This window comes from Rhipicephalus sanguineus, chromosome 10 (genome assembly GCF_013339695.2).
Source record: "Rhipicephalus sanguineus isolate Rsan-2018 chromosome 10, BIME_Rsan_1.4, whole genome shotgun sequence".
NCBI classification, from domain to species: Eukaryota; Metazoa; Arthropoda; class Arachnida; order Ixodida; family Ixodidae; genus Rhipicephalus; species Rhipicephalus sanguineus.
Genome location: NC_051185.1, coordinates 77,488,494 through 77,501,985, shown reverse-complemented (window position 1 = coordinate 77,501,985; position 13,492 = coordinate 77,488,494). Strand labels below are relative to the sequence as shown.

Genomic DNA, 13,492 nt, shown 5'->3' with positions numbered 1-13,492 from the left:
TTTGGGACTTTTTGATTAGCAATTCAATATCTTAGAACTGCTGTACTAACCAATAATCATAGCTAGGCGTTGGAGCGCACCCTTGTGCTACTTTCGGCTTTAATCTACTATTTGGATTTATCATTACGCATGCTACAATTTAGCATGCTACATTACGCATGCTGTGTATGCGCCCCGTGTTCTAGTCTTTCTAAAGTCGGTCATATCTCAGTTACCGCCGGCTAATTCATCGAGCAGATCCGCTTCATCGCATTGTTTACAGTAATTTCTTTTTGTCGTTCGTAGTCGCGATAGCAGTCAGCATTCCACAGTCTTGAAGGACTACCGCCTTTTACCTAATGTATAATGAATCTGCATTAATGCGACAGCAATTTTATGGACACCCTCGGTGGGTTTTTGCCGTAACCGTCATGTTGCTTATAAAGTCCAACTCGACAACATCGGTTGCGCATCGTATGTTGTACGCACTAGTAGAAGCGCGAGAGAGCTGGGGACGAACGCGGCTGAAGCATAGACGAAACGAGCCGGCCGTCTCCGTCGCACGAATGGCGCATGCTACAAGATCGCCCCACATGCGAGGTCTGCCATCGATGGCTCCTCAAGCAGAGAGGAAACGCCCCGCCCGTTTAATGTGAGCGTTTAGGCGAGTTGGTAATTCGTCGTCAAGAAAATTTCAACTACGCGGAAAAACACTGCCCGTCTATCGTCGGGGGAAGGAGCATGAAGCGGCGCCTTTTGGGCGTCGCTCGAGCAGCCGCTGCGAACTTTGATCATAAGGGCGGGGTCGCGAGAGCTGGCGCGCGCGCTATCTCGAGATTCATCGGTAGACGGCTCATATATGTGCTGTACTCTCACCGCTTCGAGTTGAGCGCTTCGCTCCTTGCGCTTCGCTCCTTGGAGTAACTATATTCGCTTAAACCTGCGATCTGTAGATTTACGCGAGGTCAGACCCAAAAGAGCTAGCTTCTAGTCTTGCTAAGTAATCTCCAATTTATTGCTGTCACATTCATAGCTTTGCGGCGAAACTGGGATTTCATTCTCGTACTGTCTCGTTACGCATTACATAAATTACGTGCTGCCGCTATAATTAACATGGCAGTCCTAACACCAGCACCAATTGTTTCAATACATAATTTACCGTGTCGCTTGACACTATTTGAACGCTTAACACTACTTGAAGGGTCCGTTCGATTTGCCTGCATCAACCTGAACCAACTCAAAGCGATGCACCAGAAGTTATGAAATTGTGCAGCTCGAGTTCAGTCGTGCAGGCAAAGCGCGACACCAGAAATGAATGACGAAGTGCCCATGCAGGTATAACTTTTATATGCCTAACGTACGCCGTCCACGTAACTTTCAGAGGTAGCAAGCCGCACATATGGACAATTTATGAGGTGTGAGCACACCCCGCGTTGCTCAGAAATAGTAGACACGCGTACGCCGCCTACGCCTGAGTATTGCGTCGTCTGCTACGCTGCTAGTGCGCACACGCACGTCTTCACCAAGCAGGCACGCCCACTACAGAGTGTACAGAAAAATCCTGAACCAGCGCTGCACCTCTCATACACCTTTTGAAACGAACGGCGTGGTTCAGAGAACGCGATTGCTACACTCCTGAAACAAAGGACAAGATGCAGCACCTCGTGAAGTGGTTGACGTGGCGCAGGCGAATCGAACGGGCCTAACGTATAAGCTCACGTAGAGAAGATGGCAGCTGTCGAGCAACCGGAGCCACGTCTTCAATGCTGCCCCGCCGCGGCGGCTATTTTGAATCATCAGCACCGGAAGTAGAAGTACCGTCCTTGTGCTTAATCTACACATATGTTGTAGAAGGAACATGGTACGGAGTTCCAGCTACCTGTACAGTGTCACTTGAAGCGGATGACGACAGACCGGCGGAGTGGTCTCATAAGCTATGTCAGAAAGAAAGAAGTAGAAATTTTAAGCGCTCGTTTTTGTTTGTTATACACAATATTAATGAGCACTAACAGACAATAATGCCAAGCAAAGTATAGGGGACGTTATTAGTAGTAAATGTAATGTAAATGTGAAGAAAGAAAAGTGGACGAAAAGATAGCTTGCCGCGGGCAGGGACCGAACCTGCGACCTTTGAATAACGCGTCCGATGCTCTACCAACTGAGCTACCGCGGCGGCCATCCCGCCGTCCACTTTATGGGGTACATATGTGTATTTAAAGGGACACTAAAGAGTAAAACGATTTTTCTCGCATTAGTAAAGTAGTCTTCCACGATACCAAAAACACCGCGCTTGCTGCGAGAAGACGCTTTATAAGCGAAACAAAGCGCAAAATGAAAATACAGGTGGCGACGCCACCTTGGAATTCCCGCACCATTTGCTGTGACGTCACATATTTTTGACGGTGCCTCCTTGGGCCTACGTAGTTCCGAATCGGTTAAATCGAAGTACATTGTCCTCTGAGGGGGCCAGAGACTTGACATAACGAGTTTGTGGAAATTACGTCGAGCCAGTGGCACCAAAATACGTTAAATGCTCTTTGAAATCTTTTACGTCACGAATTACAAAGTTCGGCGCCAAATTTAAAAATGAAACTTTGAACTTGGTTTTCTCCTCTAATAATAAAACATATGGTGGTGAAACAAACTACACAAGAGTTCTCCGAGCCCACTTTATCAAACTAAACCAATTCATTGTTTCTCTTTAGTGTCCCTTTAAACGTAGGAGTGTTAGTCAGCGCCGATCGCAGCCGTGGCGGCGAGTGTGGAACACTCTTTTTTCAGCCAGTTGGCGTCACGTAGCACGTGGACGTAGCACGTCACTTGTCGCACCACACGGCAGGGATCAGTGTGACGCGGCAGCAACTTTTCGAAAAGCCCAACACGACGGCTGGGTGACTCGAGAAGCTCTGGAGGAAGGTGCATTCATAGAGGCGTTTCCGGTGCATCCTTCGAGGCCTGCGGACAGGTATGGGCGGGCTGCCGCGCATGACCAGCGCGTGCGATAACGTCGCGGACACTATCAGTGGCATAGCGTGAAGCCAGTGACATCAAGGTGTCCAAATGCAATGCGGATTCTCGCCCGTACAACATATGGAATTGTGAATAGCCTGCGGGGTCGTGTCGCCATGAATTTTATGCGAAGGTCACATATGGTGTAATGAAAATCTCAGTTGCGGTTGTAATATTAATATCTGGGGTTTTACGTGCCATAACCACGATGATATGATTATGAGGCACGCTGTGTGGAGGGCTCTGGAAATTCCGACCATCTGGTGTTCTTTAACGTGCACTGACATCGCAGAGCACATGGGCCTCTGTCATCTCACCTCCATCAAAACGCGAGCGCCGCGGCCGGGATCGAACCCACGACCTTCGGGTCAACAGCTGAGCACCGTAACCCCTACACCACCGCGGCGGACAGTCGTGGTGGTCGGCTGCAGCATACTTTGACAGCGGGTCGGTGATGATCCAGTTGAGTAGCTCCGTGAGGCCTTTGGTTTGTTGGTGATCTGATGTGGTGAACTTGTGTATGCTAGAGCCAGAACTATGGATATCCTCTACGATTATTGAGCGAAAGCTACGGCGGCGCGGTAAAAGATTCACGCGGTGCACCGTGCGCTAAATTTATGTCCTAGAGCAGAAAGTCCGCGACCTCAGTAGCGCAAGTGTCGGGAGTGCTTGCGTGATTGCGTGCCGTGAACGTAGCCGGTAGCAACGGCGGCCCTGTTATCTAGGGAGCCGAACATGGGAAACGGAGGAAGCCGCGTGTAAGGTCAGAATTGATGCAATTCTTGCAAAAGGACTGACCCGTACGGCCCAGCTCGTGCAACGTTAAAGGAAACAACTTGTCTCGCAGGTGGGCATCGTAGGTCGCACAGGCGCCGGCAAGTCTTCGCTGGTGCTGGCCCTGCTGCGCGTCATCAGGGCCACCAGCGGTCGCATTCTCGTCGACGGAGTTGACATCGCGTCCATACCGCTGTCCAGGCTACGAACCGCCATCACCGTCATACCACAGGTAGGTTCTTTTCGTGAGGGAGGAGAAAGCGCAGTGACGTAGGTGGTTCGCTACGTACAGTTTTCCGGGATATTGGTTCTTGAATTTTGCGGTTAACGTCATCGAACGGTACCTCAAGAAATGTGGTCTTCAGTGCGCTCCGGAAAACTCCCAACTGTTAGTCCTCGGGGAACACGCCCGGGGCAGCCCACCAATTACGATGCTGTGGACCCACAAGTCTTTCTACAAGGCATCCAAATACCGCAAGTTGACTCGCTTCGAGTCCTTGGACTCCATAAACATAAGGACGGATCCGGCTCTGCTACTCTACCTCGGCTGCAGAAAACAGTCGCACAGCGTACTCATCTCATCCGACGGGTGGCCAACCGCCGCAGTGGCTTTAAAGAACATGAAACCTTGCGAATGGTACAAGCCCTTCTGTATAGCCGCAAAACATACGGAATCCCTTATCTCAATCTAAAAACAGCGGAGAAACAAAAACTAAGTTTACTTATACGAAAGGCCACGAAGCTTGCCCTAGGACTGCCACCAAACGCTTCAACGGAACGCTTGCTTCGCATCGGTGTTCACAACACTTGGGAAGAACTCGCCGAAGCACACCTCATCAGCCAAGTCAAGAGACTCAAGCTCTCACCCACTGGCCGAGCAGCCCTCCGACGCACAGGATACGCAACCATCCGAGAACCCGACGACGAACATAAGGGCAAGATACTGCGTCTGCTCCGAGAATGCTTGGAAGTTCAGCAGATACTCCGCAAATGCATCCTGAACATCACCGAGAAAGCCGGCTCGCCAGGGTAAACAACGCCAAGAACAACCACCGTAATGACCCGCAGGCGCAATACATGGACGCTGCCAAGTATCCGGGACGTAGCGCCTTCGTGATTTGCGTCACAGACTACAAGGGGACGGCTCTGGCGACGGCGACTATTCTGGTCAAACGCGCGCATACAGCCGAAGAGGCCGCTATAGCACTCGCCACCCAAACGAGCGAGGATCCCATATTGGTCTTTACCGACTCCCAAACAGCAACATGCAACTACCTGAAAGGAAGGATCTCCACAAGGGCGATAAAGATACTGAAACGCATCTACACTTCTCCCCCTACACCTGCATTGTCTAGCTTCCGGGTTACGAGGGCCTCGAGGGGAATGAAGCGGCACACACCGCGGCCCGCGAATGCATCAACCGGGCTTCCCCACACGAAATTCGAGGCACCTCCCACACAAGAACACAAGCAGAAGAAACCGAATCGGCACCCTTAACCTACCACTAATTGCTGCAACACTATCGGCTTTAACGGAGGTTCTACTATACACCAAAACCCCCCCCCCCCCCCCCCCCCCCCCACCATTCCGAACTTTCAAGAGACGAAGGCACGGACTACGGACTACTTCAAAGCAACGCATTTACGCACGGCGTTCTATTGCATCACCTAAACCCAACGTCATACGGCTACATATGCCCACACTGTAATGTGGCACACACCCTAGCACACATTCTGCCGCAATGCAAAGCCAGCAAACACTGGGCACACTGGGCCGTGCCCCCCTTTTTTACCATGGGATAGAGAGAGCACAAAATGACACTCGACCACACTTACCTGCCCGCACCCTATGTCAGATCAAGGGCGTGCCCACCGCCCCAACCCCCCGAAAGAAATTTCTGCCTACGCCACTGCCTTGACTGGACTGTCTGTTAGTTCTCATTAATGTGACGTTTATTTGTGTGTTCTTAGACCAGAAAACTTAGTAATTATTGTCGCTCAATGCAGGCTCAAGAAAATAATTGGGTGCACTTGAACTGACGACGAGGACGTGATGAAAATGTTCTATTAGTTCTGGGATTACTTTATGAGGGCTATGATATTGCACTCCGGTAATCCGGACTGAGACAATACTTCGTTCACTCGGCAAGCGCAGTCATGAGTGTCACACCCAACGATAAGCCTGCTCAGAGACATGTCGTGAATTGGGACAACTAGTGGATTACAACCACAAGTAGAGCGACTGGCTTAAACTGGAAGACCTGGAGTAGTTCGTTGCTGCCAACGAAAAAAGAACGTGGAGGATGCTTGAGCTTCGCCTTCAAGAGTAGAACGCGATAGCATAATCGAACCCCGTTCGCATCGCCTTTTCATTCACTAGCCAGGCTTCGCATTTCGGTGGACACCGCGGCAAAGGAGTGTCTACGCGCGTAACACTGGACGTTTCAAACTCTCCCAGAATAGACGCCTACTGCAAGTGCGCGCCCACTGCGCCATAGTTCATATCAGTTTGCGAATCAGCCACTAAACGTCCGTAAAGAAATACGCGCACCTACGCAGCTGCAGATGTTGTGGCTGATTATGATGATGAATGATGGCTGAGCGCTTTGCAATGGGGACTTGGCAGCCTTCGAATCAGCCACTAAACGTCCGTAAAGAAATACGCGCACCTACGCAGCTGCAGATGTTGTGGCTGATTATGATGATGAATGATGGCTGAGCGCTTTGCAATGGGGACTTGGCAGCCTTCGACCGCCTACTCGTTACGCAATGCGCACGGTGCGACTCCTGGTGCGATTAGACCGTTCTGCCACTCCATATTACATCTGGTAACATGATTCCTCGTGATAAATAACGTCTATTTAGGCTTTTGTTTTCAGAACAGTTTCAAACACTGGCGTAGCTTTGCGCAGAACATTGTTTGTCACGCAGAAGTACTGGGTTCGACTCCGCCTCGGTCCCATCATTTCTATTATTTGCTCCAACAGTGGAATTATTGCGACGTGGCGTCTCTTTTATGCGACAGAAAGCACTATTTTGAGACAGCTTGGGATAAGTCAGAAGCATCAGAGCAAGCCTCTGCCTTAAGCAAAATCTGCAAGTGTGCGATCTGTTCCTTACACCTTGAGAGGGAATAGCGATGAAGTGAATCGATGGGAGGCAGAAGGAATAATCGCATCTGCAGCAACCAGGGAGTGCGCAACATTCATATTGCCAGCAATAAAAGAAAACGGGTAAGCTACGCTGTTTGGTAATTATAAGGTGACGCTCAACTTCATATTTAGGGAAGAGAAATACCTATTACCAAAGTCGGGTGACTTGTTTGTGATCATTGCTCAAAGTGGAAATTACTCGAAATTACTCGAAAGGATATCGACAAAGAGTCAGTAAAACTATATTCAAATTCATGAGGAAGCTTTCAGCCTAGTTGAGGGTGTAACTAAATTTCATTAGTACACAGACGGACGGAAAATTTACATTGTCCTGACTGCTCAGACCACAAACTTCCGGCATTGATATTTAATCTATTGAAGACCACATACACCGCTGAACCAGCACGGCTGCCGAGATCGGCTGTAATCTTGACATTATACGACTTGGCGATAAAATAGGTCTCAAGCGACAAGCACACAGCAGACACACTTTGGAAATTGCTCATACTCAAGAAAGTTCATGAAGCATAACTATTATTATTTGAAAGGCAGACACAAATACACAAGGACACAAAGGAAAGTGGGAGAGAGCCGCCTGACAACTGCGACCTAGAGGGGCACAAGTTACAATCAATCGCATGCATAAACATTCCGAGTTTTGGAGCTCGGCCTCTCGACCACGAACAAGTCAGTGCTAGCCGAAATGAAAATGAACAGCACCAAATCGAACGTGAAACATGGAAGCTGACTGAAACCGTACTTCAAACGAAGAGCAACAGTTCAGAAGAGCAACGAAGAGCTCACAGTTGAGCTTCGATGTGTATTGTGGGAAAGAAGAGCGGTCACTCGTACAAAGTACCGAAAGGTGTTGTTGAAGAAACCGCGTCAAGGGCACATTATAACAACCAAAGCAAGATGACTAGTCAAATAAAACGTATAGTGGCCTAAATTAGATCAAGCCCTTGAAGAATCGGTTAAAGCTTGTCGTGCGCGCAGAGAACGACATGCAGCTCCTGATTCCCTCCAGAGGATAAGCTAAAAATATAAGGCAGCATATAAGGCAGAACTGCCAAAAAATAGCATTTGGTTTTGGTCTATGTGTGTTCGAAATGGTCGTAAACAATGCAGATTTTATCGCCAGCATCAGCAAGAACTACACGAGTTATTCACACATCATTTACAAGGAACTTCCGTAGAGAGTCAACGGAAAACGGCAGTCGGTTTATTTGTGGTGAATTTCGCCACTTCGTGCAAAAAAAATGCTGAACATCATTTGTCAGTGCTAAGTCGCCTAGCTCAAATGGCGCAGCTGATAAATTTCTAGCCACCTTTGAGAGGTCAATCAGTGCAAGCCTCAGAGCGCGAACTGTTGTGGCCGACGCATGTCATAAATGTCTGGCTGCCTCCAGAACACCTCAGGTTAAGAACGGCTGTAAGTAACCTTAGCTTATGTCTACAGAGAAATCCCTCACGGTATTCCATCTCCCGCGACCCATAGTGTAAGGCATTGTGAAAACGAGGGAAGGACAACGTCCTGCAAACTCCGCTAAAGCTTTTCATGTGTATGAAGGTGACTCAGTCTGGGCAAGAGACTACACCAAAAACAACAACCAAACTCACTGTGAGCAGCGCACTTTAAAACAAAACTTACTATGTACGTCTGTAAGACACGAGCATGTGCAAGCGCCATAAAGAACAAATACGGCCTGACAGCACCAGAAACGACGAGAGTCATCAACCGGACAAGCAATGCTCGTGAACAGAAAATAACGAAGCTACAGAAATCATACTGTGAGGGAACTTGAGCATTTCCTGTAATGTATAAATGCGAGAGCATTACATTCGCTTACTGTGTTGTTGAACTTACTGAGGCATATTTCCGAGTATAACGCGATCCTCATTCGAGTGCAGTGCTCAGCGACCCGCCACCGTTGCCTCCCGCATCGTCCTGTACTCCAAGCGAGCAATTCAACTATGACCCCTCCACGTTACGCTGCGAGTTGCGCCATATTTGAGTCACCCGCAAAGCAAAGCCCAACGACGTGAGGATGCGTAATTTCTCTACCGTTTCTGGCCATCGCTTTCTGGCGACGGCGCGGTCACACACAGCGAGCCGAGAGAACCATCGCAAGACAAGCTCACATTTGGACAGCGAATGCACCGCGAGAGGAAAGTTACGGCGAAGCGCAATGACTTCGCAACACCAACGGTCGTCTCTTCGAGTCAAGTTACAAAGATATCGACGAACTATGAACCCTTTGCAGAGGTGCGTACTGTAAAGCACTTCCGAATTTAACCTCAAGGGAGAACACGCTGTGGTATATTAAGTGTAGAAATTGTAGAGACAAAGAATAGAGGACACCGCGCCATGCACGTCGCCATCGCACGGAACCTGAGGAAGAGGGCGAAGCCTGGCAATGCTAATACGACGGCGGACATTCCATCCACGGTCCTTACCCCGACGAGGGACCACAGAGGACTTCACTAACACTTATACATAAGAAATCTTTGACCGCCTAAAGCCTGTAAAATATTAAATTATCAGTTCATTCCAGGCCACAGATATTAATTCAGTTAATAACAGAGCACTTTTTTATTTATGCGAAGACTGCAGTGAAGCTGCTGATTGAGATATATGTAATATAAGAAAGATGTTACATTACGTTACGTTATGTTACGCGATCGAAAACATGTTGCTCTGCGCTTCGGGCGGGAGAAATTTCGGACATGGCAACCATCTATTTATTCCCTTGACACCACGACCATTGAAGTCAAGTCGCTAAGGGCGACAAAGAAGTTCGCCTCTGTTTCAGTAACACAACTTTATATCACACTTCCTATTTGAAAGCCCTCGGCTGCTGGCCCAAAAGTCGAGGGTTCGAACCCGGCCGCGGCGGTTGCATTTCGATGAAGGCGGAATACTAGAGGCCCGCGTACTTAAATTTAGGTGCACGTTAAATAACCCCAGGTGGTCGAAACTACGGCGTCTTTCGTGATCGTATCGTGGTTCTGACACGTAAAACCCCAAAAATGATAATTATTTCTTCTTATTACAAACATGGTGCTCAGAGGAGTGTATAAAAATGATTGAATGGCCGCAAATACCGCGTGCTCGTAGCCACAGCATACTATTAACATGCACAAGTTTTTAAGCAGCAGTATCACGACTGCACATCATAGCTCGTCTGCTATCTGACCATTGCAGGACCCCTGCCTGGTGGACGGCACGCTACGCGCCAACCTCGACCCTCGCGAGTGCCACTCGGACGAAGAATTAAACAAAGTGCTGCAGCAGACTCACCTCGCATCATACGTGCAGCGACAACCCGGTGGGCTTCGGCTACGCACTGGACCGGGTGGTGAGCACCTAAGGTATGTCTCTTGTCCAGTCGTGTCCTGTATTTTCGTGCCGCGTCATTACGACTCACGTAATGCCGTGCGACGTCGGTATGTGGAACAGCTGTTATTTGCAATCATCGAGTGAAAGCCAGCATCCGCACAAAATATATGTGCAGTGTTTATTGGCCAGAAGCCAGGTAATGACAAGCGGGAGATTTATTACCAATTTACAATGCAGAGTATTCAGTTGAAGAAAACGGTGAACGTGCGAGACACAGCTTTACCGATGTCTTGGTGGACCTGCTGAAACATGAGTAAAGTTTTCTTTCCAAGCTTCTTCAACTCTATATAACATTGTCGCCCAATATGGGCGCCGCGGTAAGCAGTATAACTTTGGTAAGATGCCAGCAACACAGAGAACAGTAAACTTATTCACCCTTTGTATGCTAGCGTACAAAACAGTCAAACCCGATTATATCGAAGTCGGGTAAATGCAGTTATCCTTTACATCGAGCCATATTCGAACACGGCAATGCTTAACGTCAGTGCATAGGAAAATTTACGGCTACATTTATTTATTTTTATTTATTTATCAATACTGTTGGCCGAAGGTCGTTACAGGGTGGTTGCGTTACAAGATATGGAAAAAGGAAAAAAGAATGCAGTGGCGCTCCAGGACAGACTGAAGGTACAGTACATGCAAAAGGCACAATGCCGCAGTACACGTAATACAATGATAGAATAGGTACAATGGAAGCAAGAAGAGCTGTAGGCACTATTAAATCCTGGTACCATCAAATTTGCCGCGGTCGCTCGATGAATCAGTTCTTATACAACAAGAAACGAGAGTTTTCTTTAGGTCAATTGAATCCGCAAGGTAAAAGCTATCTGTCTACAGTCGCAGTGAAAAGTTTAGTTATCCCGGTTTTAAACTTGCTTACATTGTCTACCGTCAGTAGTTCCACTCCTCTATTGTTCTGGGGAAAAACGAATATTAATGTACATCTATTCGTGCTGGAATTGGTAGAATATGTTATTGGTGGCTGCTTCTGACTGTTCGGGACACTCGCTGCTTTATATATTTTTGGGCATTGAAACTAAACCAGTTATGATGAATCAGATACAGAATTTTCAATCTAGCTATCCTCCTGCGTTGAGTAAGCAAAGGCAAGTTTAATTTGTTAATCATCTCAGTTACGGAATCAGTTGATCGGTATTTTGATAAGATGAATCTTGCGGCTCTTCTTTGGATTTTTTCAATTCTTTCTATCAGGTTGTTTGTAAAGGGTTCCCAGACGACGCTCGCGTACTCTGGTGTAGGACAAACAAGCGTTAAGTACGCAGTTAATTTAGTTTGTTCTGGAGCAAGTTTTAACTTTCGCCTCAAGTACCAGAGCTTTTTAACAGCCGAGGAGCATATGATGTATATGTGCGTTTTCCAGTTTAGATCATTCGATATGGTAAGTCCGAGGTACTTAAAATGGTTTACACGGCTTAGAGCCTTGCCATCCATCTCGTATTCGAAGGAGTGTATATTTTTAATTCTATTGGTTATCGTTATATACATAGTCTTGCTGTAGTTTTTCTTTTTCCACGTATCGCACCAGTCACTAATAATTTTTAATGCAGAATTTAAAGCGATTTGATCACTGCAGCTGGTTACAGTGGTGTAAATGAGGCATTCGTGTGCAAAATGTCGAACTTTAATATTGGGGTTAATCTGGTCAGCAATGTCATTTATATAACTGAGAAAAATGACAGGGCCTAGCACTGATCCCTGAGGGACTCCTGACGTTACAGGCAACAGTCGGGATTCCGCGCCATTTACCTGTACAAACTGTGTTCGTACTAAATATGATTTAATCCATTTGATTGTATTGATGTTAACACCAAGACTGAACAATTTATCAAGAAGTTGGGGGTGCGGAACGCGGTTGAACGCTTTCGAGAAGTCTAGGCAGACAGCATCTAATTGACCTTTCTCGTTTAATACGCTAGAAAAATCATGTATAGTTTCAATGAGCTGTGTAACTGTAGACAGTTTTTGCCTGAAACCATGTTGGTTCGGAAGAAAAATATTAGCATTTTCAAAGTAGTTAAACAAACTTTTTGATATCACATGTTCCATAATTTTGCAGCATGTGGATGTAATTTAAATAGGTCTACAATTTCCAATGGTGTGTCTGTCACCGGATTTATTAATAGGAATGATTATGGCAGTCAATCAATCAGATGATAGTTTGTGTTGGTCTAATGACGCTTTAAAAATGATACTGAGATACTTAGTTACCTATTTCGCATATCGTTTTAAAAATTTATTTGGGATACCGTCAGGGCCAGCCGATTTTTTAGTGTCAAGGTTAAGCAGTAATGCCAGTATTCCCTCCTCTGTAAAAACAATGTCAGGCATATGCAACATACCATCGGTGCGAGTCTCAGCAATATCAGTGGACATTGGCTCTGGTGGGACGAACACAGAATGAAAGTATTCATTGTATTTTTCAGCAATTTCTGTACAATCGTTAATAATATTGCCGTCGACACACACATACTGTATCTGTTCGCGCGAAGGGGCAAGGTGGCGCCAGAAACGTTGTGGTGAATCTCTCATACAATTAGGTAATGTCTGCGAATAAAAGTGCTCTTTCGCAGTCTCGAGCATATGCTTAAGTGTTCGGGAAAGCTGCGAAATCTCCGTTCTGTTTCTTTCTCTCTTCCGGCTCTTGCTTCTTATTCTACGTTTAAGGTGAATTATTTTGCGGTTAATCCAAGGATTGCGCTTTTTTACTGCCTTGGTTTGTTTGGCATGCACTCGTCCAGACAGCTATTTACCATATTCTTAAATCCATACCACAAACTGTTGACGTCAGTCGCCCCATCGAAATACAATGACAACTCAAGACAGTCCAAAGTGCTAACATCATCAGCGTTACTATAGTCTCTTATACAGACTTCTTTGAAGCCTTCATGGGTAGTGCTTCCTTAAGAGAAAGCAAAACCAATTTATAATCTGATAATATGTCTTTGACAGGAACACTACATTCTATTACATTACTTGAAATGAGTACAAGGTAAAGTAACGACTCTGAGGTCGGTGAAATCCCAGTTTTATCCCGAATCATTTGCGTGAGGTCGTGATTGAAAGAGAGGTTCAAGAAGGCTTCACAATGTGCAACATCTGTTGAACCCACTGTAAGATCAGCCCAATCTATTCCTGGTAAGTTGAAACCTCCCGCAATA

General features: G+C 46.9%; 1 protein-coding gene across 1 annotated transcript in view; it reads left to right on the top strand.

The window, feature by feature from the left end:
* Positions 1-13,492, top strand: part of LOC119406510 (ATP-binding cassette sub-family C member 3-like) — a 29,852-nt gene that overhangs the window by 1,169 nt on the left and 15,191 nt on the right. The window contains exons 2-3 of the mRNA XM_037673248.1: positions 3,836-3,994; positions 10,119-10,285. Coding sequence (XP_037529176.1) covers positions 3,836-3,994; positions 10,119-10,285 — 326 coding nt within the window. The remainder of the gene's footprint in view (positions 1-3,835; positions 3,995-10,118; positions 10,286-13,492) is intronic.